Here is a 27,291-nt window from a genome sequence, read left to right on the forward strand (position 1 = left end):
GTAGAGTTTTATTTGGTTATGTGAGTGTTGTTTAGTTCCTAGGATACTAGAGATAGTTTTCCAAGTGTTTTTCATGTTGCCTTTTGCTTCATTGAATCTATTCACATAATATGCAAGTTTTGCCTTTCTTATGATACTGATAAGCATTGATGAGTACCTTTTAGCTACTTCCTTTGAAACTAGGCCAATCCTAAGTTTCTTTTCATATTCATGTTTCTTGCTGATTGAGTTGAGAGTGCCACTTGTGAGCCATGGATTGTTTAATCTTTTGTCAGTTACTTGCTTGGTAAGAAGGGGACAATGAAGGTTGTAGAGGCTTAGAGTTCTAGCGAGGAAGAGGTTAGCTAATGAATTTATATCCTGGGTATTATTGAATTCAGAATCCCAGTTAATATTGTGAAGTGCCTCTGTAAGATTGTCTAAAGCTGATTCACTGTGTAGCCTAAATGAAAGTTTCTTGCTTTTTGGTGGTGTTATGTCCATGTTCGCTATGAGAAAGGTAGGATAGTAGTCAGTTGTTCTGTCGTAGATTATACCAGATACAAGGGGAGCTGTTATGTTTGTCCATATGTGGTCCAAGGTAGTGGCTGATGTTTGAGTGACTCGGGTAGGTTTGGTGATTGTGGGGATTAGCATACAGGAGTTCATGCTGTTAAGGAAATAGTCAACTTGAGAGCAATTTTGTTGACCCAGGTCAATATTAAAGTCTCCTCCCAGAATGATGTGGTTTTTGTTGAGATTGTTGTTTATAATAAGATTCCTTAGGTTGTCTGAGAAAGAAGCTATGTTAGTATTGGGAAATCTATAGATGGCTCCAATAGTCAAAGAGGATTTAAGGGATTTAATTGTAAACTGAGCAAAAGTATATTCACAGTAGTCATCTCTGTCACTATATCTCTCTATGATCCTGTATCCTGTATCCTCTCCATATCCAGTATCACCACGTGTAAAAGAAGAGTGTGGGGCAATACTCCTCCTCCCACCAAGCAGCGGACGCCAAGAGCGCCAATACTGCGACCGCACACGACCGTGGTCCGGTCAACGCAAAAACATCAGTGTTATGTTATATAAACCCAATGTATCAAATCAAATCAAATCAAATCAAATGTTTATTTAAGGTAAGGTACATACATACAAGAGATTTTACAAAGAGTGATGGATTTATAGATAGGGCTAGTACATACAATGCCTAAAGCCACTATTACGCAAAGCGTTTCGGGCATGTAAAACTTTAATGACTAAAGCTTAATACTAATTGAGCATAAAGAATAAAATGAGTTGAGAACAAATAAAAAAAGAGATAAAAAGGGGGGGAACATGGATGAAAAAGCAGGACAATTACAATTCTGTCGACAAACAGCGTGTACTGTACCTTCTTGTATCTATATAAATAAGTATATAAATAATTATATACTGACAGTCTCCGTGGTGTAGTGGTAAGACACTCGCCTGGCGTTCCGCGAGCACTATGTCATGGGTTCGTATCCTGGCCGGGGAGGATTTACTGGGCGCAATTCCTTAACTGTAGCCTCTGTTTAACGCAACAGTAAAATGTGTACTTGGATGAAAAACGATTCTTCGCGGCAGGGGATCGTATTCCAGGGACCTGCCCGAAACACTACGCGTACTAGTGACTGTACAAGAATGTAACAACTCTTGTATATATCTCAAAAAAAAAAAAAAAAAATATGCCCGAAACGTCATAAGGCCATAAAGCCATATATGCCCGAAACAAACGCCATAAAGCCATATATGCCCGAAACGCTTTGCGTACTAGTGGCTTTAGGCATTGTATGTACTAGCTCTTACTATAAGTCAACCAATCTTTGTAAACATTTATTGTATGTATGTACCTTACCTAAATAAACATTTTATTTATTTTATTTTAATTAATTATTAAGGCGAAATTACTATTTAAGCCATTACGACTTTATAGCACTGGGAAGGGGCCAGGATAAGGATTTGAGATGGGACGGGGATTTGGGATTAAATTCCTTTAATGTCTCTGTGGCGCATTCGTCAAGTCCTTGATAAAAGACGCATTTAAGGAATAACGTCCATATCAGCATCACTCATGATCAAAACAACCACCAATAATTTTACTGTAAAAAGTGATACCTATACTCGAATTAAACAAATAATATACCAATATGTGCACCATATCATATACATCCACTAGATCATAGTATGTGTTGTATTTTGTATGATATTGTAGTAGGCGAAGTTCTCCGTGTATGAGTCTGACATGGCAGCGGGTCTCCCAGCGCCGCCATTGATAACTCATGTAAACAAAAGGAGACGTGTGGAGTTCACTGGCGCTGACCTCCTCACCTGACATCAACTCAGCCAGTTTACCGAGGTGAGGTATACCCCAAGGCCAACATTAATCTCCCATGAAGTAGGAGACCGTCCAGGGGCAGGATCGAAGGAGGTAAACCGCCTCAGAGTCTGCATAAAGTTTGCTCAGATATGGACAATGTTTCAGTTGTAAGCAGTTACTGTGTGGTGATTGTAGCAGTATACAGTCACTGTGTGGTGATTGTAGCAGTATACAGTCACTGTGTGGTGATTGTAGCAGTATACAGTCACTGTGTGGTGATTGTAGCAGTATACAGTCACTGTGTGGTGATTGTAGCAGTATACAGTCACTGTGTGGTGATTGTAGCAGTATGCAGTTACTGTGTGGTGATTGTAGCAGTATACAGTCACTGTGTGGTGATTGTAGCAGTATACAGTCACTGTGTGGTGATTGTAGCAGTATACAGTCACTGTGTGGTGATTGTAGCAGTATACAGACACTGGTGATTGTAGTAGTATACAGACACTGTGTGGTGATTGTAGCAGTATACAGTCACTGTGGTGATTGTAGCAGTATACAGTCACTGTGGTGATTGTAGCAGTATAGTCACTGGTGATTGTAGCAGTATACAGTCACTGGTGATTGTAGCAGTATACAGTCACTGTGGTGATTGTAGCAGTATACAGTCACTGTGGTGATTGTAGCAGTATACAGTCACTGTGGTGATTGTAGCAGTATAGTCACTGTGGTGATTGTAGCAGTATACAGTTACTGTGTGGTGATTGTAGCAGTATACAGTTACTGTGGTGATTGTAGCAGTATACAGTCACTGTGGTGATTGTAGCAGTATACAGTCACTGTGGTGATTGTAGCAGTATACAGTCACTGTGATGATTGTAGCAGTATACAGTCACTGTGGTGATTGTAGCAGTATACAGTCACTGTGGTGATTGTAGCAGTATACAGTCACTGTGGTGATTGTAGCAGTAGTCACTGTGGTGATTGTAGCAGTATACAGTTACTGTGTGGTGATTGTAGCAGTATACAGTTACCGTGTGGTGATTGTAGCAGTATACAGTTACTGTGTGGTGATTGTAGCAGTATACAGTTACTGTGTGGTGATTGTAGCAGTATACAGTCACTGTTTGGTGATTGTAGCAGTATACAGTCACTGGTGATTGTAGCAGTATACAGTCACTGTGTGGTGATTGTAGCAGTATACAGTCACTGTGTGGTGATTGTAGCAGTATACAGTCACCTTACCTTGAGGTTACCTTGAGGTGCTTCCAGGGCTTAGCGTCCCTGCGGCCCGGTCGTCGACCAGGCCTCCTGGTTGCCGGACTGATCATCCAGGCTGTTGGACGTGACTGCTCGCAGCCTGACGTACGAGTCACAGCCTGGTTGATCAGGTATCCTTTGGTATCAAATCACTGTGGTGATTGTAGCAGTATACAGTCACTGTGGTGATTGTAGCAGTATACAGTCACTGTGGTGATTGTAGCAGTATACAGTCGCTGTGTGGTGATTGTAGCAGTATAGAGTCACTGTGGTGATTGTAGCAGTATACAGTCGCTGTGTGGTGATTGTAGCAGTATACAGTCACTGTGTGGTGATTGTAGCAGTATACAATCAATGTGGTGATTGTTGCAGTATACAGTCACTGCTGATTGTAGTATTATACAGTCACTGCTGATTGTAGTAGTATACAGTCACTGTGTGGTAATTGTATTAGTATACAGTCACTGTGTGATGATTGTAGCAGTATAGTCATTGTGGTGATTGTAGCAGTATGCAGTCACTGTGTGGTGATTGTAGCAGTATGCAGTCACTGTGTGGTGATTGTAGCAGTATACAGTCACTGTGTGGTGATTGTAGCAGTATACAGTCACTGTGGTGAATGTAGCAGTATACAGTCACTGCTGATTGTAGTATTGTATTGTAGTAACGCTAAACTATAATGCCAATCCTGATCTTAAAAGCTTCATAGAAGGTTGTAACAGAACCCATGAGCACCACACCAGAAATAAATACAGTTTTGATATTCCTAGAGTACGTCTTAATCAAACTAGAAATGCTCTACAAATCAAGGGACCCAGAATGTGGAATGACCTTCCCAACCATGTTAAAGACTGTACCTCTCTCAACCAGTTTAAGATAAAAACTAAACACTACCTAATAAATTCCCTGTAATCTACCTCACTCCTCTATTGTCAACCCATGTCTGTTATTTTCTTTTTTTTTTTTTTTTAATCAACACTGTTTGTCAACCTATTGTATTTGTGCTGCTTTTACAGTCATGTTCCCCCTTTTTTTATCTTTATTTGTATTTGTTCTCAACACTTTTTATTCTTTATGCTCAATTAGTATTAAGTTCTAGATATTTATGTTTTCTTGCCCGAAATGCATTGCGTAATAGTGGCTTTAGGCATTGTATGTACTAGCTCTATCTATATATCAATCCATTAATGTAACATCACTTGTATGTATATACCTTACCTGAATAAACATCTGAATCTATTATACAGTCACTGCTGATTGTAGTAGTATACAGTCAATGTGGTGATTGTAGTAGTATACAGTCATTGTGTGGTGATTGTAGCAGTATACAGTCACTGTGTGGTGATTGTAGCAGTATACAGTCACTGGTGATTGTAGCAGTATACAGTCACTGTGTGGTGATTGTAGCAGTATACAGTTACTGTGTGGTGATTGTAGCAGTATACAGTCACTGAGTGGTGATTGTAGCAGTATACAGTCACTGAGTGATGATTGTAGCAGTATACAGTCACTGTGGTGGATGTAGCAGTATACCTGAGTTTACCGGAGATCCACTAACAATAGTGGCCTCGACGAGGACAGGAAGCTGGCGGCTTGTTGAAGGTCCCCCCCCATTCAAAATCAAATTCAAATGTTTATTTGGGTAAAAATATATACATAGAAGTTGAGTTACAAACATAATGTTAGATTTATAGATAGAGCTATTACATACAATACCTAAAGCCACTGATACGCACAGCATTTCGGGTACCTTACCTTACCTTGAGGTGCTTCCAGGGCTTAGCGTCCCTGCGGCCCGGTCATCGACCAGGCCTCCTGGTTGCCGGACTGATCATCCAGGCTGTTGGACGCGACTGCTCGCAGCCTGACGTATGAGTTACAGCCTGGTTGATCAGGTATCCTATGGAGGTGCTTATCCAGTTCTCTCTTGAACACTGTGAGGGGTCGGCCAGTTATGCCCCTTATGTGTAGTGGAAGCGTGTTGAACAGTCTCAGGCCTCTGATGTTGATAGAGTTCTCTCTCTGAGTACCTGTTGCACCTCTGCTTTTCAACGGGGGTATTCTGCACATCCTGCCATGTCTTCTGGTCTCATGTGATGTTATTTCTGTGTGCAGGTTTGGGACCAGCCCCTCTAATATTTTCCACGTGTAAATTATTATGTACCTCTCCCGCCTGCGCTCAAGGGAGTACAGTTTTAGGCTCTTTAGTCGGTCCCAATAGTTTAGATGTTTTACTGAGTGGATTCTAGCAGTAAAGGATCTCTGCATGCTCTCCAGGTCAGCAATTTCTCTAGCTTTGAAAGGGGCTGTCATTGTGCAGCAGTACTCCACTCTAGAGAGCACAAGCGTTTTGAAAAGTATCATCATCGGTATAGCATCTCTAGTGTGAAAAGTTCTTGTTATCCAACCTGTCATTTTTCTTGCAGTTGTGACGGCTACTTTATTGTGTTCTTTAAAGGTAAAGTCTTCCGACATGAGTACACCCAGATCCTTTACATTGCCTTTTCGTTCTATGTTATGATTTGCCTGAGTTTTGTACGTGGTTTCCGTTTTTATATTTTCATTTTTTCCATAGCGCATGAGCTGGAACTTATCTTCATTAAACACCATATTATTTTCTGTAGCCCGTAGAAAGACCTGATCTACATCTGACTGGAGGTTCGCCGTGTCCTCTATGTTGCCTACTCTGATGAAGATCCTAGTGTCATCTGCAAAGGATGATACAGTGCTATAGGTTGTGTTCTTGTCTATGTCCGATATGAGGATGAGAAAGAGTACTGGAGCAAGCACAGTACCCTGGGGGACTGAGCTCTTCACGGTTGATGGGCTGGATTCTATTTTGTTGACTATTACACATTGGGTTCTGTTGGTCAGGAAATTGTAGATCCATCTGCCTATTTTTCCGGTAATTCCTTTGGAACGCATTTTATGTGCAATAACACCATGGTCACATTTACCAAAAGCTTTTGCGAAATCTGTGTAAATTACATCAGCATTTTGTCTTCCATAGCATCTAATGCCATATCATAGTGGTCCAGCAACTGCGACAGGCAAGAGCGCCCTGTTCTGAAACCATGTTGTCCGGGGTTATGAAGATGCTGTGATTCCATGTATTTTGTGATCTTACTTCTTAGCACTCTCTCAAAAATTTTTATGATGTGCGATGTTAGTGCTATCGGTCTGTAATTTTTTGCCTCTGCCTTATTTCCTCCTTTATGAAGTGGTGCTATCTCTGCTGTTTTTAGTATATCAGGAATAACGCCAGTATCTAGGCTTTGTCTCCACAGAATGTGGAGGGCCTGCGATAGTGGGTTTTTTTCAGTTCTCTATGAATATGGAGTTCCAAGAATCCGGGCCTAGTGCAGAGTGCATAGGCATACTGTTTATGGCTTCTTCAAAATCCAGTGGGGATAGGGTGACGTCTGATATATGATTTGATGTTGGTATCATATCCATGAAAAATTCATTTGGGTTATCAATCTTTAGTGTGTTTAATGGCTCGCTGAAAACAGAGTCGTACTGCTTCCTCAGTAGCTCGCTCATTTCTTTGTTGTCATCGGTGAAAGTTCCATATCCCTTTCGCAGTGGCCCGATACTAGATGTGGTTTTTGATCTTGATTTTGCATAGGAGAAAAAATATTTTGGATTTCTCTCTATTTCACTGATGGCCTTTTGCTCTCTTTGCCTCTCCTGGGTTTTGTATGAATCTTGTAGCTTCCGTTCAATTGTTTCTATTTCTCTACCTAACCTTCTTCGCCGTTCTTGAGATAGGGTGCGAGTCTCAAGTTATTCCGCGATTCGTTTTCTTCGCCTATATAGGGAACGACGTTCCCGTTCCAATCTGCATCTCTTCTTCTTTTTTCTTAGGGGTATGCGGTTTGAACATATTTCTAGTGCTACTGAGCTTATTTTTTCCAGGCACTGGTTCAGGTTTGCATTTTCTAGCTGTTCTTCCCAGTTTATTTCCGTGAAGTCCTGGATTATTTGCTCCCAGTTTATCTGTTTATTATTGAAGTTGAATTTGCTGAAATCTCCTCCACCGGGAATCTGGACTGGTTTTGAAGGTCTATTCCCCATGGTTGTCATAACTTCAATTAAGTTGTGATCTGAGTAACAGTTTATTTCCGTGAAGTCCTGGATTATTTGCTCCCAGTTTATCTGTTTATTATTGAAGTTGAATTTGCTGAAATCTCCTCCACCGGGAATCTGGACTGGTTTTGAAGGTCTACTCCCCATGGTTGTCATAACTTCAATTAAGTTGTAGGCTGACCTAGCGCGTGGTGGTACGGCGATCGTCGCCTCTCACCCCTATACAGGGGTAAAGTGTGGGGTAAAAACACTTGGACTAAAACTTAATAATTTAGATTAAATTATAAATTGTGTTGAAAAAGGAATAAAAAAAGGGGGGCGGGTGGGGGAATATGGCAAACATCAGCAATTATAAAAGATGGTCAACAGTATTGTTTGAAAATAGCAAGACATGGGGTTGACATTTAGGGGGTAAGGTTTAGGTAGTACAGTGGTACCTCGGAATACGAGTGTCCCTGTATACGAGTTTTTCGGAATACGAGCAGGATTTCCTTGGAAAATGTGTCTTGGAAGGCGAGGGTTACCTCGGAAGGCGAGTTTGTTGATATGCGTACAGGCTGACCTAGCGCGTGGTGGTACGGCGATTGTCGCCTCTCACCTCTATACAGGGGCACCTGTCACCCCAACTGTTTGGATTTATGCCTGGGCTCAGTACACAACACTGTTTTGCTGAGTACTTCGCACATATTGAAGCTTCCCCTCAAACAATCTTCATCGATCTAGCAGCAGCTTTTGATACAGCAAACAGAGAAATCATACTGGAACAGTTTGCCGAGCTGGGAATACAAGGAAAATTACTGAAATGGATAAAGGGCTATTTGTCTAATCGAACAGCATATGTTTTGTTTAATGGTGTTAAAAGCACAGAGAGCAAACACTTTGAACTGGGAACTCCACAAGGAGGGGTCCTCAGTCCCTTGTTGTTCAACGTTCTGATGCATAAACTTATTAAAGATCTTCCAACTAATAATGAAGACACTGTCATTTGTTATGCTGATGATATATGTTTAAAGGCTGCCTCCGAGCCTAGAATGCAAGTTCTGCTCGACGCTTTTGCTACTAGAGCTGAGGAATGTGGCCTCCTTATCTCTGTACAGAAAACTCATGCCCTCATTCCATGTGGTATTCCACCAGCCAATTGTCATATAGATGGGCAAGCACTTGAGAACTGCGAGTCTTACAGATACCCTTGGTGTCCCCATTAATGACCCTGGGTACCTTTCTTCTCTCAAGAGAAGATTTTGGGAGAGATTAAAGCCCTTGCGGGTCCTTGTTGGTGTCAATCATGGACTTAACGTGAGACTTGCTAGAATGTTTTATGTATCATTTATACGCTCTGTGATTGACTACAATGCTCTACATCTCACACTGTATACTGGCAAAGAGCTGAAATCTCTTGAAACCTTGCAAAATGAAACTATGCGTCTCATTGTTGGGGCTCCAAAGTCCATGAGAATAGTTAATATGAGAGCAGAGTTAAAATTACCTACCATAAGTGAGAGGAATTTTGTCTATTAGCACAGTTTTCGGCGTGAAGGCATTGAGTAGATCTAGACAACACATGAAATTTCAAGCTAAACTTTCTAATATGCTGCACTCACCTGAGGTCTATAGAAGAAGAAGAACGAAATCTGATTATGTATATTGGTTCTACAAGGTAGCCAACTTCATCAAAATATTAAATATGTACCCAACTCAACTAATGATTAATCAACCAATTACTCCATGGGATAACTGGGATCTATCAGTTGTATTTGTAAATGCGCCCAAGAAAGATAGTGTGCACACTACATTATTAAAACAGTTAACACTGAAAGTACTCGGAGTATGGGTAACGATGTTTATCAGTGCCATACCGACGGCTCTGTAGAAGAAGGTGGACGATGTACCGGATGTGCATGTAACATATTTGAACAATCTTCTCTTGTACATACAGTAATGAAGCGCGTCAATGACTGGGCAAGTACAACTCAAACTGAACTTGCAGGCATATACCTTGCCACTGAATTTTTAAAAGACAAAGTCAGTGGACTTATATACTGTGACTCACAGAGTAACTCCTCCTGGCATTGAACGCACATAGTAGTGACACCCAGAAAATAGTCAGTGATATTTGAATGAATGTTTTAGCTGCTAAAGAAAACAGATTTGAAATTAAATTCCTATGGATACCATCACATGTTGGCATCTCAAGGCATGACACTGTTGATATGCTTGCAAAGACATCCTGCAGAAAACCAGTGGTAGAAATTGATACGGGTGTTTCATTAGCAGTGACAAAGAGAATACTTAAACAAATATCTAATGAAGATCTCACCGACCTAACAAATTCACAAAGACCTGAAAGTTGTAGCATTAAATATTTTGATAGATATCGTGAGGAGACATTCACATATGGGACTAATAGAACAAGAACCCGGCAATGTGATGTTATAGTGGCCAGAATACACCTGGGATATAGACGTATCTGGCAGCTTTCTCAAAATCCAAATGTCGAGTACACACTGTTTCAACTTTGTGAAAGAGAAAACATGCACTCTCTTGAACATTATATTGTAGAATGTCCCATACTGACTGACTTTCGCCCTCCTGGGCTAAGGTATGCTGAACTCTGTAATTACTATATGAGTACTGGAACACTTGATGATATATTGGACTTGTATCCAAGATGGACCATGTAATATATCAATTATACAATGTATATATATGATGTAACTATATAACCTGAGCTTGTAAAAGCACCTTCATCACCTTCAGTGATTAAGTGCTTAATTGCACACTAGTTTCTTTATCAGCTATCTCACCGTGTCAGAGTAAATGAGACAAATGTATGTGAATGCATGTGTGTGTATATATGTATGTATATGCGAACAAGCCTGAATGGTCCCCAGGACCATATACACATGTATATGTGTGTGTGTATGTATATGTATGGGTATAAAGTATATATGGAAACTGATCAGAATTACATTTCACCTTTGTAAATGTACATTAACCCTTCAATTGCGCATCGCTTCATATGATGCTTTGACCGACTTGCAGTAAATTGCGCATCACATCATGTGATGCTTTGGAGTACTACGCAAGATTTAAACGGCCCACAGATACACGGGGTTCACCACACCTTCATCAGGGCTCTTGTAAACAGACGCCATTTTCTAAAAAAAATCGTGTGCCAAACTCCCGGGTGTTAGGGGCCTCAGTATTGAGTGAGCTACCAAGCCTGACGCACGCAGCATGAGCTCACAGCACTGCTGTTCAACTTGTGACCACAGCATCGCCAAAAAATGCCATAATATACTTGTTCATGCTAGTATGTAGCGATGATATTATACAGAAGACCCCTGACTGTGATAAAACTGACCAGGGTTCTGATAATAGCAGGATTGTGGTGATATTTAGCGCTGTGCGCCATGGAGGGAGGAGTAATGCTGTGGGAGGGAGGGTGGTAGCGATGTCTTCTGACTGTGTGTGGCCACCTTTTATTGACTGCACTCACCATACCAGCTTAGTGTATGGTGAACACAAATGTAGATACTTATATATAATGTGTGTATAGAGGGTATAAACAGCAAGAGGAGTAGGTTAGGAGGCGCCATTTTGGTTAGGGCGGTGGCGTCGTGCAGACGAAGCCACCGTGCAGACGACGGTGTTGTTTACTGGTTACCACGATGGTCTTTGGGCACCGTACCAGTTTACTTGTACAAGTATGGTGAATAAAACGGGTAGATATTTATATATAATGTGTGTATATAGCGTAATAACACCACAAACAGTATTGTTGGAGGAGAAATATTAGTGCATCTGGCCTTAAGGGCGACAGCCATCAGCTGACTGTGTGAGTTCCTACGTCTTTGTGCCTTTACTCACCATACAAGCTTAGATGTACAGTTATGGTGAACAAAACATGTAAATACTTATATATAATGTGTGTATATAAAAGCAAAAACAGTATGGTGGGGGGAAGAGAATGGTGGCAAGTCAGGTGAGGTGAGGGAGGGAGGGAGTGGCAGCCAGTGGTGGGCTGCCACTGCCTGCCACTGCCACTGCCACTCAGCATACCAACTTAGTGGTTTGTTATGGTGAACACGAATGTAGGTACTTATATATAGTGTCTGTATATAGTGAATAAAAGCAAAAACAGTATTGTGGGAGGAGAATGTGGGTGAGTCAGGTGACTTGAGGGAGGGCGTGAGTGGCTGGCTGGTACACAACGGTCACTCCTCGTTACTTTTTGACTCATAATAGCAACTTAGTGGTTTGTTATGGTGAACAAAACATGCAGATACTTATATATAACCTGTGTATATAGTGTAATAATCGACAAAGTATTTGTTCACTGATTGATGAACATAATTGAATCAACAATATGCACACCATATTTTTGAGTACAGCGATGATTCACTCATTTTATTACATAAATATATCAAACTACACACTATTGAATAATATTACAGCAAAAAAACTATGAAAAATCAATCAGAGACATTGAAATAATTAGGTAAGCATCTCTTTGTGGCAACTCCGGCCTGACAGCTGGCGATCAACAGACCGCCTGGGACGCACGCTGAGTCAATGCCTGTTATTTGCCAGACTTCCCCGCCCTATAGCGGGCAATATATGCCACTTACGATTTTTTTATTATTTTTTCCATGATCAGTGAACACAAATTAACAGGTTAGGAAGAATTTTTTTTTTTTTTTTTTTTTTGTATGCGCCAGTGGGTGTCAAATGGTATATAGCCATACGCCATTTAAGGGTTAATGACACTATGTAAAAGACATCAAACACTTTATGTAGGGGATACGTAAATCTGTGTATCTATGTATTTACGTATGTAGGTTAGCTTAGCATTTTAAAAGCACCGAATCACCTTCTGTGGTTGAGTGTTCAATAAACTCCTGAACTATATGTTTAACACTTCTCTAACCCTGTCCATGGAGGACAAAAGAAAATGTATATAAGCTGGTTAGCATTGTAAATGTCTTGCCACGTCTGTGGTAGAAAATAATAAAAAAAAAACAAAAAAAAACTCAGTTTACCAGTGCTTCGCGCCCAGTGACTATCCCACGTCAATTCTTCCCCAGGATTTTCAGTGTTTTGTTGGATTTTTGGTCATTTGACCATAAAAGTTATTATATATCTTGCCATGGGTCCCAAGATAGCCAGTGGTAAGGTTTAACCTAAGAAAATAGTGCGGCGTTTCGGGTGATCGAATAGCAACGCTGAAAAGTGTATACTCTTTTCACTGTCCTGACATTAATTTTCGATTTACGTATTTCATTTTTGTACCAATGTGTTCGCAATAGAATGTTCTATAAGAACATAAGTATAAAATGTCACAAAAGAATGCTTTAGACCAGCACCAAATAAAAATCTACGTCGATTACACTTGGCGTGTCAACAATACAATGGTATTTCCTCGATGGTGCAATGCTATGCTGTTCTCCCAAATAAGCTATGCGGCTATTAGGGAAAACGGAAATTTCATGGCGGACATTTTCAAACTATCCCAAAGTCGATTGCTTAACAAATAGAGTTTATAGAAATATTTTTTCTCGTGACTCGTGTGCGAGTCCACTGTGCGACCTCAACACAAAAAATGGTAATGGTCTTGAGCGCCGTGATAACGCTAAAGTGTTAAGAAAATGTGTGAAGTATGGGAAGAATTGCAAAGTTATGTTGAAAAAACTCGCCTAGATAAAGCTGTAGCAGGCTGTTGCATTAACCTTTTAAATGACAATGTGATGCCTTACTACAGACAAGTGTTAAAATGTAGGAAAAAACAAGTGTCTTTAGACAGATTCTTAATAAGACAAGCAAGTCTTAGTAGTATGCAGGGCAAAACGTGCCAGTGTGTGCACACCAGTGAAGTCCTCACTGCCTGATGTTATAATGAAAGGGGACTCCCCTTCCAAACAGTAACACCTCTTCTCCTCCCTCCTTCTCACCATCTTCCATACACCAACAGCAAGGTAAGTAATAACTTGAACATAGTTTTGTAGGTTTACTTAGATGAATTAGGTATAAAATTTAGTTTGAAGTGGGGTTTCTGGGGTAGTCAGGAACGGATTAATTCATTTCCCATTATTTCTTATGGGGAAATTTGCTTCGGAATACGAGTTTTCGGAATACGAGCCGTCTCCAGGAACGAATTAAACTCTTAAACCGAGGTACCACTGTACTTAGTTTTTCTCTTAAACTGGTTGAGAGAGGTACAGCCTTTGACATGATTGGGAAGGTCATTCTACATTCTTGGTCCCCTTGATTTGTAGAGCATTTCTAGTTTGGTTAAGGCTCACTCTTGGAATATCAAATAGGTATTTCTTACTGGTGTTGGTGTCCATGGGTTCTGTTACAATCTTCTAGGACGCTTTTAAGGTCAGGATTGGCATTACAGTTCAGAGTTTTAAATATATAGAGTACACATGAGAGGATGTGCAGTGACTTAATATCAAAGATTTGATATAACATATTCAAAGATTTAGGTAAGGGTTCAGAATACCCTTACCTAAATCTTTGCCTTTGTGCCCTTGTGTCTGAAGCTAGAGTTTAATATTATTCTAATAGCAGCTTTGTGTTGGGTAATTAGGGGACATAGATGATTTTGGGTACTAGAACCCCAAGCACAAATACAGTGGTACCTCAGTTTACGTATTTAATCCGTTCCCAGAGATGGCTCATAACCCGAAAATTCGTAAACTGAGGCAAATATCCTCATAAGAAATAATGAAAAATGAATTAATCCATTCCAGACTCCCCAAAAAATTAACTTCAAAGTAAATTTTATACCTAATTCACCCAAATCTTCAGTACAAAAGTGTGTACTGATGACTCCTGTTGGCATATGGAAGATGGTGAGGAGGAGAGGGAGGAGGAGAGGTGTTACTGTTTGGAAGGGAAGTCCCCTTCCATTATAACATCAGGCAGTGATGACTTCTCTGGGGTACACACTCTGGCATGTTTTGCCTGCATACCACTAGGACCTGGTTGTGGCTCACTGCTTGAGTTTCTCACTAGAAATTGTTCCATTGAAGATTGTTTTTCCCTGCTTTATAACACTTGTTTGTAGTGAGGCATCACATTGTCATTGAAAAGGTTAAGGCAACAGCCTACTACAGCTCGCTCTGGGTGAGTCGTTTCAACAAAAGTTTGCATTTCTTCCCACAGCCTACAACACTTCCTAATAAGTAATAAGTAAGGGACATTCTCTATTGCCTCCTCCTCCCCTGAAGACATTTCCTCAGCTGCCTATTGTTGCTGCTCTTTTTGAAGGGCTAGGAGTTCTTCGGTGGTCAGTTCTTCGCTGTGTTCCTCCACCAACTCCTCCACATCAGCACCATCCAACTCAAGGCCAATTTTCTGGCCCAAAGTAACAATTTCCTCAACAATAGGCACTTCAGTTCCAAGCTCAAACCCCTCAAATTCTAGTTCCGAAGCACATTTGGGCCACTATTTTCTCCAGTCAGAGATCAGGGTTCTTTGAGTCACTTCTTGCCAGGCTTTGTCAGAGAGTTTTAAAGCACTACAAATGTTAAAAGGTTTTTCCAGAACTCTTTGAGGGTGAGGTTTGTAGCATCAGTCACTTCGAAACATTTCCGGAAAAGTGCCCTCTCATAAAATTTCTTAAAATTAGCAATGATTTTCTGGTCCATACGCTGAATTAGAGGAGTGGTGTTAGGAAGAAGGAACTTTTTAACAAAATTATATTTGTCCAACAATGCATCTTCCAAGCCTGGAGGATGAGCAGGAGCATTGTCTAAGAGAAGCATGGCCTTGAGTGGCAAACTTTTCTCCTGCAGATATTTTTGTATGGAAGGGCAAACCACCTCATTCACCCACTCCATAAAAAATATCCTAGTCATCCATGCCTTATTATTACCCCACCACATCAAACACATTTGGCTTTTCTGCTCATTATACTTTTTGAAAACTCTTGGATTTTCAGAATGATACACAAGCAAGGGTTTAATTTTCAAATCGCCACTTGCATTACCACACAGCACATGAGTTAACCTATCTTTCATAGGCTTGTGTCCAGGCAATGACTTTTCCTCCTGGGTAATGTATGTCCTCTTATGCACCTTTTCCAGAATAGTCCCGTCTCATCACAATTAAACACTTGTTGCGGTAGATATCCCTCACTCTCTACAAAATCTTTAAATTCTTCAATAAATCTTTCAGCTGCTGGTTTGCCTGAGCTGGCATCCTTCCCATGCCTCACAACACTATGAATACCACTTCTTTTTCTAAATTTGTTAAACCATCCCCCTGCTTGCCTTAAACTCTTTTGTATCTGCAGTCGTTCTAGGGGTTTTCTTTATAAGATCTTCGTGCAATGCTCTTGATTTCTCACAAATGATGGCCTCTGAAACACTATCACCTGTTAATTCCTTGTTGTTTATCCAAATTAATAACAACTTTTCAACATCCTCAAGTGTTTGTGTTCTTTGTTTCGTGATTGTTGAAACGCCTTTTGCCACTTTAGCACTCAAAATGTTCTTTTTCTTAGCAAATACAGTGCATATCATTGACATGGATTTATAGTACTGCCTAGCTAGTTCAACAATCACTGTTGGTACATGGTTGTTCAACACATGTACCATTTTCATGTTTACGAATGATCTCTTGTTTTTCCTCTATGTTCATTCTCACATTTGTTTTCTTGGCTTGAACCTTACCACTGGCTTTCTTGGGCGAGTGGCACTGGTAAACTGAAGCGCGATCGCCGTGCCACCATGCGGTAGGTCGGCCCATACGCATATCAACATACTCGTTTCCCGAGGCAAAGTTTGTAACCCGATGGAAATTTTCCGGAGAAATTTGGTTCATAACCTGAAAAGTTCATAAAGAGGGGCATTTGAAAGCCGAGGTGTCAATGTATAATAATTGAGATAAAGATAGACGAGAGAGTAATAGTGCGTCACCAGAGCAGGGGAGGTACATAATATCTGATCTTAGAAAGAATGCTAACAGTTTTAAAAACTTTTTCTGGGGGAAGCCCCTTTGGCTCCCCGGAGCTATTCAGGCTGATATGGATATCCCTAACTTTGGCATCAGTCGATGTGGGTGGAGTTCTAGGCCTATCAGGAACCACGAGCCAGAACCTGGCCTCCTCAGAGAGGCAGGAGGAGCAATGGCCTAGAGAAATGCACATGTGATTTTGGAGCATTCTATATCTGCCATTGACCGGGACAGGCACCCAGAGAGGTAAGCACCACCAAACAAAACCCTATTCTGGTTAAAAACGGCAAAATTAGACAAACGAGTGGACAGAACTCCCCAGTTGAAAACGAGCAAACAAGTATGACGTCACACGAGTCAGGCTGCATGTCTGCACAGCTTCCCCCTCCCCAGGAGTGGGAAGGGGGAGCCTCCAGACCCCCATGCAGGTCATCCACCCTTCAGTTCTTCGGCTAATGGGATACGGCTTGGTCGTTGTATACATATATATACACAAATAATACATTGGCACCTCGATTAACGAGCGGCTCTATCTACGAGCATTTCGAGTAACGCGCTAGCCACTTGCAGCAAATTTGTCTCTATTGACGAGCTTCACCTCTATTAACGAGCAAAACCATATGGTGCTTCCTAGTGTCTCACTGGTTCTCGCAAATTCTCTGACGCCAGTGTTGTTGTTGTTGTTTCGTGCACGACGAGCATCCTTCTGCATTTATTTGCGCTTTGCTTTGTTTTTTGTGGTTTTGTGACTACAATTTGTGATGCACGATGTCACCAAAGAAGCTGCTTGCTAAAGATAGTGTTGTGAAGAAGAAGAAAGAGACAATTACTGTGGATTTGAAGAAGGAAATTATAGCAAAGCATGAGCGTGGTGTTCGTGTGATTGATCTCACAAGGGAGTATGGCAGGTCCTCATCAACAATTTGCACCATTAGTAAGGGGATGAGGAGGTAAGGGAGGATGCTGCCTCTTCCACTGAGATCAGGGAAGTGTTGGGAATGTTTGAAAAAGTGACTGCATCCTGCATCAAAATAACATGATGTTTAACGGTGATAAATTCCAGGTACTCAGATACGGCAAAAATGAGGATCTTAAACATAATACAGGGTACAAAACACAATCGAATCTGCTCATAGTAGGAAAACAGCATGTCAAGGATTTGGGAATAATGATGTTCGACGACCTAACGTTTAGGGAGCATAACCAAGCAAGTATTGCGTCAGCCAGAAAAATGATAGGATGGATTACGAGAACCTTCAAGTCCAGAGATCCCATCACAATGGTTGTACTCTTCAAATCACTTGTGTTGTCCCGTCTTGAGTACTGCTCAGTACTCACTTCCCCCTTCAGAGCAGGAGAGATTGCTGAAATGGAGGGAATACAGAGAACATATACAGCACGCATAGACGAGATAAAGCACCTAAATTATTGGGATCGTCTCAAAGCTCTCCAAATGTACTCATTAGAAAGGAGACGAAGAGATACCAAATAATATACACATGGAAAATACTGGAGGGACAGGTCCCAAATCTGCATAGTAAAATAACAACGAACTGGAGTGAAGGACATGGAAGAAAATGCAGAATAGAACCAGTGAAGAGCAGAGGTGCCATGGGCACAATCAGAGAACACTGTATGAACATCAGAGGTCCACGGTTGATCAACATCCTACCAGCGAACATCAGAAATATTACAGAAACAACCGTGGACATCTTCAAGAGGAAACTAGATTGTTTCCTTCAAGGAGTGCCGGACCAACCGGGCTTCAGTGGGTATGTGGTGGGTATGTGGGCCTGTGGGCCGCTCCAAGCAACAGCCTGGTGGACCAAACTCTCACAAGTCAAGTCTGGCCTCGGGCTGGGCTTGGGGAGTAGAACAACTCCCAGAACCCCATCAACCAGTTATCAACCAGGTAACCCTGATAAAGCAGTGACAACCCAGTGTGTGAATGTGTTTAATGACAATTTGCTGTCTCGTTTTAGGGACTTCCTAAAACAAAGACAAAAGCAATTGTCAATAGACTCGTTCTTTGCAAAAGTAAAGACCAGCCAGTGATAGTGAACCACTACCAGGTCCCAGTGGGGGGAAATTCCCAAGAAGAGAGAAGCCGCCTGACTCAGAGGTGGATTCTCCTTCCACACCATAACCCCTCTCCTCCTTCCCACCTCCCCATCATCTCCCTCAAGCTAGCAACGATTCTTCATTAGGTAAAGTAAACATGAAAACAGTACAACAAAACATTTATAATTACATGTGCACAAGCCTCCACATGAGGCTTGAGAACCTGTCAGGCACCCAACTAATAGGCTTGGGAACCTGCGAGAAAGTGGCCCGCCCGTGGCTAGCCTTGCCTGCCTATCGGGCGTGGCCCCTAGGCGATGGGGTTGCCAATCTTTTAGATTGGTAGTGGCTCAGCCAAGGATTACACTAATTATGGATAAATTTGCAGAAGGCAAATTGCCATGCTCTGGATTTGACAGCCTATAATAGCCTACAATGTACATACGCCTAGCATATAAAAGTGTCATTTTCAGTCCTGTGGCTGAACTAGGAATTCAGATCCCAATCTAAATAAAAGTTACTCCTGTACAGAAAAATCTGCTCTATCCAATTCAAAACCAAACTGGGAATGACGCATATTAAGATATTTTGAGATATATTGGCAGTGATATTAGCATGGATTGGTAGCTGAATCGCTACCCAAATGACTTTTTTTACTACACTGTATTCTGCACCAAAAGTTGCCCTGGTATGCCAAATTTTACACCTCTCTGGGCACTAGTCATGATTCAACAAAAGGTCAAAGTTGGTAATTTTTGTGGTATTTACGCATTAACGAGACGAGAGCCCATTCAATATGGACCTGTTATTTAAGAACCAAAGCAGATTGAGTGCTAATATTTTGCACAATTTAATTTGGGGTCTAGGGCTACTTTATTACAAAATTTCATTAGATTTAGAAAGGGTCGAGTGGGATGCTTTTGGTGAATTCACATGGAATGACCTTAACACTTTCGCGCTAACCGGACTCACCGAGGAGTCCTGTTTCGCCTAACGCTACCGCATAGTGGACATAAACTTATGTCCTCTTTTAAAATATTTGTATAAAATTCAATTTTTATCCGATTTACTTTGGGTTTGTTTCAAACTGCGCGCCATGAGGCTCTCTTTCTCACCAATAGGCTGCATGGTACAATAAGTTCATGAAAGGTTCACAAACATAACAAAAGTAAAAACATTTTGTGTGTGTTTGATTCTCACTGATATGTTCCAGCGTTGTTTTATATTTGGCGCTATTCTATCTTACGCTTTGTTGATCTTTTTTACCTACGGGCTCATAGAACATTCTATTGCGAACACATTGACACAAAAATGAATGACGTACATAGAATAATAATGTCATGAGAATGAAATAAGTACAGTGTGTCCTCACTTGAACGAACTATATGGGGTGAGGCCGATTCGTTCCAGTGCGGAATTCGTTCCATCCGTCCGGCCCCAAAAAAAAACCCTCTGACCCCCCCCCCCCCCCCAAAAAAAAAAATTTTTTTTTTTTTTAACCTTAATTTATGTAATCTTTCTAAATCTAAAATCTAGTTTATAAATCTAGCAATAAATTGTTTCTGTGTTTTACTGTACTTACGTTAACAGTTGAGTTGTGTAGTGCAGACTTTTAGCCTCAATACCCTGAGAGTGCCAGATATGATATGAATACAGAGCACCACTTGGTTTCCGAACCCCTTGGGGACGAGACCCGTCGGTTAACATGTAAGTTCGTATACGAGAAATAGAGGGGAAAAAATAAACTAGAAATGTAAAAAGAAATGGTTCTGAAAAATGTACGAAAAAACTCTAGGGGAAAAAATTGACAGGTTCATAGCGTAAATGCGACCGTGTTTTGTTTGTACTCACCAATAAGTGAAGTCCTGATCCGCTTTATAAAAGTCCTTAATTGTTCCTAACTGATTATTAAGACGACTGGCAAACATCCTCTAGATGTTTCCTGCCAGCCTGCAGGCACATCCTGCCAGCCTGCAGGCACATCCTGCCAGCCTGCAGGCACATCCTGCCAGCCTGCAGGCACATCCTGCCAGCCTGCAGGCACATCCTGCCAGCCTGCAGGCACATCCTGCCAGCCTGCAGGCACATCCTGCCAGCCTGCAGGCACATCCTGCCAGCCTGCAGGCACATCCTGCCAGCCTGCAGGCACATCCTGCCAGCCTGCAGGCTCATCCTGCCAGCCTGCAGGCACATCCTGCCAGCCTGCAGGCACATCCTGCCAGCCTGCAGGCACATCCTGCCAGCCTGCAGGCACATCCTGCCAGCCTGCAGGAAAATCCTGCCAGCCTGCCTGCCAGCTTGCCTGCCAGCCTGCAGGCACATCCTGCCAGCCTGCCGGCACATCCTGCTAGCCTGCAGGCACATCCTGCCAGCCTGCAGGAACATCCTGCCAGCCTGCAGGAACATCCTGCCAGCCTGCAGGAACATCCTGCCAGCCTGCCTGCCAGCTTGCCTGCCAGCCTGCAGGCACATCCTGCCAGCCTGTAGGCACATCCTGCCTAAAATATACGATGATGTACTGTACATTTAAGAAACAAATCTGGGTCACAGGTCTGTGGAGTGTGGTTAGGCTTACGGAGTCAGCCGGTCCCTCCCCCACCACCGACACACCTCCCCTTCTTCCCCCACCCCAAACCCATACACACACACTCTCTCAAAGGTCACGTGGTTCATGGTTCACTTCAACACCCATATATCGCTTCCTGCCTGCCTGCCTCCTTCCCAGCCTGCAAGCCTGCCTGCCTGCCTGCCTCCTTCCCAGCCTGCAAGCCTGCCTGCCTCCTTCCCAGCCTGCAAGCCTGCCTGCCTGCCTGCCTCCTTCCCAGCCTGCAAGCCTGCCTGCCTGCCTGCCTCCTTCCCAGCCTGCAAGCCTGCCTGCCTGCCTGCCTCCTTCCCAGCCTGCCTGCCTCCTTCCCAGCCTGCAAGCCTGCCTGCCTCCTTCCCAGCCTGCAAGCCTGCCTGCCTCCTTCCCAGCCTGCAAGCTTCCTGCCTGCCTGCCTCCTTCCCAGCCTGCAAGCCTGCCTGCCTCCTTCCCAGCCTGCAAGCCTTCCTGCCTGCCTCCTTCCCAGCCTGCAAGCCTGCCTGCCTCCTTCCCAGCCTGCAAGCCTGCCTGCCTGCCTCCTTCCCAGCCTGCAAGCCTGCCTGCCTGCCTCCTTCCCAGCCTGCAAGCCTGCCTGCCTGCCTCCTTCCCAGCCTGCAAGCCTGCCTGCCTGCCTCCTTCCCAGCCTGCAAGCTTCCTGCCTGCCTCCTTCCCAGCCTGCAAGCCTGCCTGCCTGCCTCCTTCCCAGCCTGCAAACCTGCCTGCCTGCCTCCTTCCCTGCCTGCAAGCCTGCCTGCCTGCCTGCCTCCTTCCCTGCCTGCAAGCCTGCCTGCCTGCCTCCTTCCCAGCCTGCCTGCCTTCTAATAGAAGTTCCGGATCAGCCGGGCTGTGGTGGGTACGTGGCCCTGCGGGCCGCTCCAAGCAACAGCCTGGTGGACCAAACTCTCACAAGTCGAGCCTGGCCTCGGGCCGGGCTTGGGGAGTAGAAGAACTCCCAGAACCCCATCAACCAGAACCCCATCAACCAACCTCCTTCCCAGCCTGCAAGCCTGCCTGCCTGCCTCCTTCCCAGCCTGCAAGCCTGCCTGCCTGCCTCCTTCCCAGCCTGCAAGCCTGCCTGCCTGCCTCCTTCCCAGCCTGCAAGCCTGCCTGCCTGCCTGCCTCCTTCCCAGCCTGCAAGCCTGCCTGCCTGCCTCCTTCCCAGCCTGCAAGCCTGCCTGCCTGCCTCCTTCCCAGCCTGCCTGCCTGCCTCCTTCCCAGCCTGCAAGCCTGCCTGCCTGCCTCCTTCCCAGCCTGCAAGCCTGCCTGCCTGCCTCCTTCCCAGCCTGCAAGCCTGCCTGCCTGCCTCCTTCCCAGCCTGCAAGCCTGCCTGCCTGCCTCCTTTCCAGCCTGCAAGCCTGCCTGCCTGCCTCCTTCCCAGCCTGCAAGCCTGCCTGCCTGTCTCCTTCCCAGCCTGCCTGCCTGCCTCCTTCCCAGCCTGCAAGCCTGCCTGCCTGCCATCATGCTAACGGGTAGTGTGTGTTAGGCTTATCTTCGGGAATGAGCCGGTCTCGCCCCCACCACCCGCCCCCCTACATCCCATACTCTCTTTTAAAGGTCACGCGGTTCAACTGCGTGACTACCACTCACTCCCTGCCTGCCAGCCTTTGCCTGCCTGTGCCTGCCTGCCTGCCCCTCCCTAATTCTCACTACTTCCGTCCCTTCCTGCCTACCTCCTAGCATCTCTCCCTACCTCCCCCCTCCCTCTTAGCATCTCTCCCTCCCTCCTAGCATCTCTCTCTCCCTCCCACTCCCTCCTAGCATCTCTCTCTCCCTCCCTCCCTTTCTGACTAATTCTCCCCACCTCTCTCATACTGCCTCCCACCTAAGCTCCCTCATCCATCCACCCACTGGTCAGCCATCACTGACGCAATGCGTGCATTTGGAGCCGACATGGTGCACAGATGTTTCTTGATTGTGCAGATATGTAAAACAAAAGCACAGAATGAACATTCCAGCCTTATGGCAATTCAAAATAATTGGAATAATAGGCCGTGAATCTGTGAAGTTACAGTGGGCAAACTGGACCATCTCCCACCCACCACAACAAGCCGGCGTGACGCTTGGCGGACTCCTTCCTACGCTTGGCGGACCCCTTCCTACGCTTGGCGGACCCCTTCCTACCCGAACTTTGTTCGGGTAGCATGACTCCCCAACCCCAATCGGGAAACTGGAAGTTTCGGATAACTAAAGTTCGGAAACGAAGTGGTGCTCTGTATAAATTCATTAAGGAACAGTAACTTTTCTAACAAATGTACATTATACACTACAGTCTGTACATAAAATACAAACCACTAGAATCACACTACAGTACTTAAGTAAACGTATACTGTACTGTATCACTTAAACTACACTTTTTACACTTTGTACATTTATGTCATTAGAACTGTGTTGTACAGCTCAATTGGCACTCCCAGGTAAGTTATGGCTAGTGCTGGGTGCTGGTCCAGTTGCCTTGACATCCTCAGGTAAGTCCTTGCTGGTGCTAGGTGCTGGTCCAGTATCCTGGGCATCCTCAGGTGAGTCCATGCTAGTGCTAGGTACTGGTAGAGTATCCTGGGCATCCTCAGGTGAGTCCATGCTGGTGCTAGGTGCTGGTCCAGTTGCCTGGGCATCCTCAGGTGAGTCCATGCTAGTGCTAGGTACTGGTAGAGTATCCTGGGCATCCTCAGGTGAGTCCATGCTGGTGCTAGGTGCTGGTCCAGTATCCTGGGCATCCTCAGGTGAGTCCATGCTAGTGCTAGGTACTGGTAGAGTATCCTGGGCATCCTCAGGTGAGTCCATGCTAGTGCTAGGTGCTGGTACAGTATCCTGGGCATCCTCAGGTGAGTCCATGCTAGTGCTAGGTGCTGGTCCAGTTGCCTGGGCATCCTCAGGCGAGTCCTTGCTAGTGCTGGGTGCTGGTCCTGTAGGCCTACTGTTAAGCTGTACCAAAAACTTTTGAATCTTAGTTTGTTTCTTCATTATGAGCTTCTTCATTATAATATCTTTCAATCCCCTTAGGTGTAGATAATAATCTGCCACTTCTTCATCATCAGTTACAGCAACCATATCAAGCAGCTGATTAAGGTTTTGTAATGATGCAGCATATGGAATAGGTAACATGCTACAGGTATCTTCCTCCTCTTCAGCATCCTCATCAGCATTACCAGTAACACACTGGATAATCTCATCATCAGTTAATTCACCATAACCTGGATCATCAGCATCATTATCTAACCACTCAGTCACATCAGAAAGTTGCAAATCTTCCTCGCCAGCATCTCTTAATGTCTCAAAAATCGCATTATCAAAGCCCTCAAAATCATAGTCATCTTCGTCTTCATTCTCACCAGGTACCGGACTCAGAATTTTATTCCATGCGTTCTTTAATGTGGTGACCTTCAACTCGTTCCATTGTTTGGCCCAGATGTAAATAGGGTCTTTAATTGAATATTTCTTGAAGTTTTCTAGTGTTCTACTAGCTCTTGTATCCTTATTAAGCCTCTCGTCTTCCTGAGAGAGCAGAACTTCCATTATTTCTACATTCATAGCTCTCTTATAAAGCCGTTTGAGAGCATAGATAACCCCCTGATCCATGGGCTGTATTAAAGATGTAGTATTTGGTGGTAAAGCCATACATGTTATTTTACCATCAGGCGATGTTAATTTAGCAATGGGGTGAGCTGGGGCATTATCAACCAACAGCATTGCCTTTACATCAGCAGGACGAATGCCACGCTCATTGATCTGATGCTTTCTTACTTCTTTACAAAAGTGATTCTGGAACCAGTCTTCAAAAATAATCTGTGTGAACCAGGCATTTTTGGTGTTGTAGTAAACGACAGGTAATCTGTTCATGCAGTTTTTCAATGCTCTGGGGTTGGCAGATTTCCCAACAATTGCGCACTTTGTTCGGTGACTGCCATCTGCATTACCGCACAATAATGCTGAAATTCTTTCCTTGCTTACCTTGCGACCAGGAATACTCTCCTCAAGCCTAGAGGCCAAAGTGTTTCTTTGAAGGCATTTCCAGTTAAAGCCTGTTTCATCTGCATTGTACACTTGAAACCAGCTTAGATTATTAGATACCATGTGCTGAGAAAGTTTATATTTAAATGCATTAACACTTCCTACATCTGCACTTAAGGCTTCGCCACAAATTTTCTTGTTAATGATGCCATGCCTCTCTTTAAATCAACATACCCATCCAGTGCTAGCCTTGAAATTGTCAATGTTTAACTTTTCAGCAAGTCTTTCAGCTGCATTTCTAATAGAATCAACTGAAACAGCAATTCCTTTCGCACGATGCTGTGTAAACCATTTGAATACAGCAGAGTCCAAATCCGTATATTTAGCAGGCTTCAATGTTTTCCTGTTGCCTATTGCATGACTTTGACTCTGAGCAACGAATTTCCTAATATTATCCTTCTGCTTTTTTATATCACAAACTGTAGCTTTACCGATGTTGAATTCTTGGGCGAGACGGGTGACTGAGTATCCACGCTCTGCTTTCTCTATTAAATCAATTTTCTGATCAATTGACAAATATTTTCTCTTTCATTTTAAATCTTGAACACCACGAATGCTGCTCTGAGACATCTTGACAGAGTATAAGAGTTCAAACGATAAAAATTGTTCAAAATTATCCTTCATGCGCGAGCAACACGTTTTCACACTGGGAGGAGGGGAGGAGCAACACGTTTTCACACTGCCAACTGTTATCTACACCCCAATTTTATTAAAAATTCAGTGAAAAGGAAATGTGTTGAAACTGTTTAAAATATGTACTGTATATATCACAATTTTCACCATTATTATTGCGCCAATATGACATTTTTCTAATAAAAAGGCTATTCTCAGTGTAGATAATGCGATAATTATTATTAAATTGACTCTTGGCATCTGACGACTAAAGAGGAGAGGAGTTGTGGCTGGTTTCTGCTGGTCAGGGGCAGGAAGGAGGGTGGGGGGGGGGGGGGCTGGAGAGGGAGCAAGGAGCCGCCAGTCACATGTGGTGCCTGCCTCTACAGCCTTTAATGACACCACTACTGTACCTGTACAGTATTACTCCAGCCTCCCTTGACAACTTCTACCACTGACAACACCTGCCCCCTAACAAAAAACCCTAACTACTGACACCACTTGCCTCCTGACAACAACTCTCTCACCAATGCCCTCCTGACACCATTTTATCACCATTTCAGCTGGTTGTCAGCTGCCTGGCTGACAACCTGCCTCCCATGAGAATACGTAACTTACACCACCTGCCCCCTAACAAAAACCCCTAACCACTGACACCATTTGCCTCCTGACAACAACTCTCTCACCAATGCCCTCCTGACACCATTTTATCACCATTTCAGCTGGTTGTCAGCTGCCTGGCTGACAACCTGCCTCCCATGAGAATACGTAACTTACACCACCTGCCCCCTAACAAAAACCCCTAACTACTGACACCATTTGCCTCCTGACAACAACTCTCTCACCAATGCCCTCCTGACACCATTTTATCACCATTTCAGCTGGTTGTCAGCTGCCTGGCTGACAACCTGCCTCCCATGAGAATACGTAACTTACACCACCTGCCCCCTAACAAAAAACCCTAACTAATGACACCACTTGCCTCCTGACAACAACTCTCTCACCAATACCCCCTGACTCCATTTTATCACCATTTCTCCCTAGAAACAATGGGTAAGGATAATAAAACACTATACTGTACATGTATAACTGTTTACACTCTGGCGAATCATAGTTGATGACAGCCAGCTCCGACGCTCGGCCTCGGTGACCGCTTGGACGAACATTCCTCACTTAATCGAACATTTGTATGTTCCACTGAACATTTGGTACCGAATTCAATTTGTTCGGCTCTTCCGGGAATTCGATAGAGCGGGGTTCGTTTAACTGAGGAAGCACTGTATAAACTTTCAAAGCGCCGTGCGTCGTCCCGTCACCGACACTGGGTAACAATTTCACCACTACCCACACTCTTGCGGGCGGGCCGCAATCATTATTCTATGCTTATATTCATATCACC

The 27,291-nt window shown here is 43.6% G+C and overlaps 2 protein-coding genes across 2 annotated transcripts in view; one reads left to right on the forward strand and one right to left on the reverse strand.

Moving 5' to 3' along the window:
* The first annotated feature begins 2,226 nt into the window (after window positions 1-2,226).
* The window catches only part of LOC123763767 (uncharacterized), a 199,531-nt gene continuing 174,466 nt past the window's right edge, over window positions 2,227-27,291 (forward strand). Inside the window, exon 1 of the mRNA XM_069302051.1 lies at window positions 2,227-2,359. The gene's annotated coding sequence lies outside the window, so the exon portion shown is untranslated. The remainder of the gene's footprint in view (window positions 2,360-27,291) is intronic.
* LOC138351920 (tigger transposable element-derived protein 7-like) lies at window positions 14,918-26,609 on the reverse strand. The gene is made up of 5 exons (XM_069304068.1): window positions 26,579-26,609; window positions 25,455-25,765; window positions 24,201-25,346; window positions 16,270-16,501; window positions 14,918-15,093 (listed from the first exon to the last, which is right to left on the reverse strand). The coding sequence occupies exons 1-5, from the start codon at window positions 26,607-26,609 to the stop codon at window positions 14,918-14,920; spliced, it is 1,896 nt and encodes a 631-aa protein (XP_069160169.1).

This window comes from Procambarus clarkii, chromosome 5 (genome assembly GCF_040958095.1).
Source record: "Procambarus clarkii isolate CNS0578487 chromosome 5, FALCON_Pclarkii_2.0, whole genome shotgun sequence".
Classification (NCBI taxonomy): domain Eukaryota; kingdom Metazoa; phylum Arthropoda; class Malacostraca; order Decapoda; family Cambaridae; genus Procambarus; species Procambarus clarkii.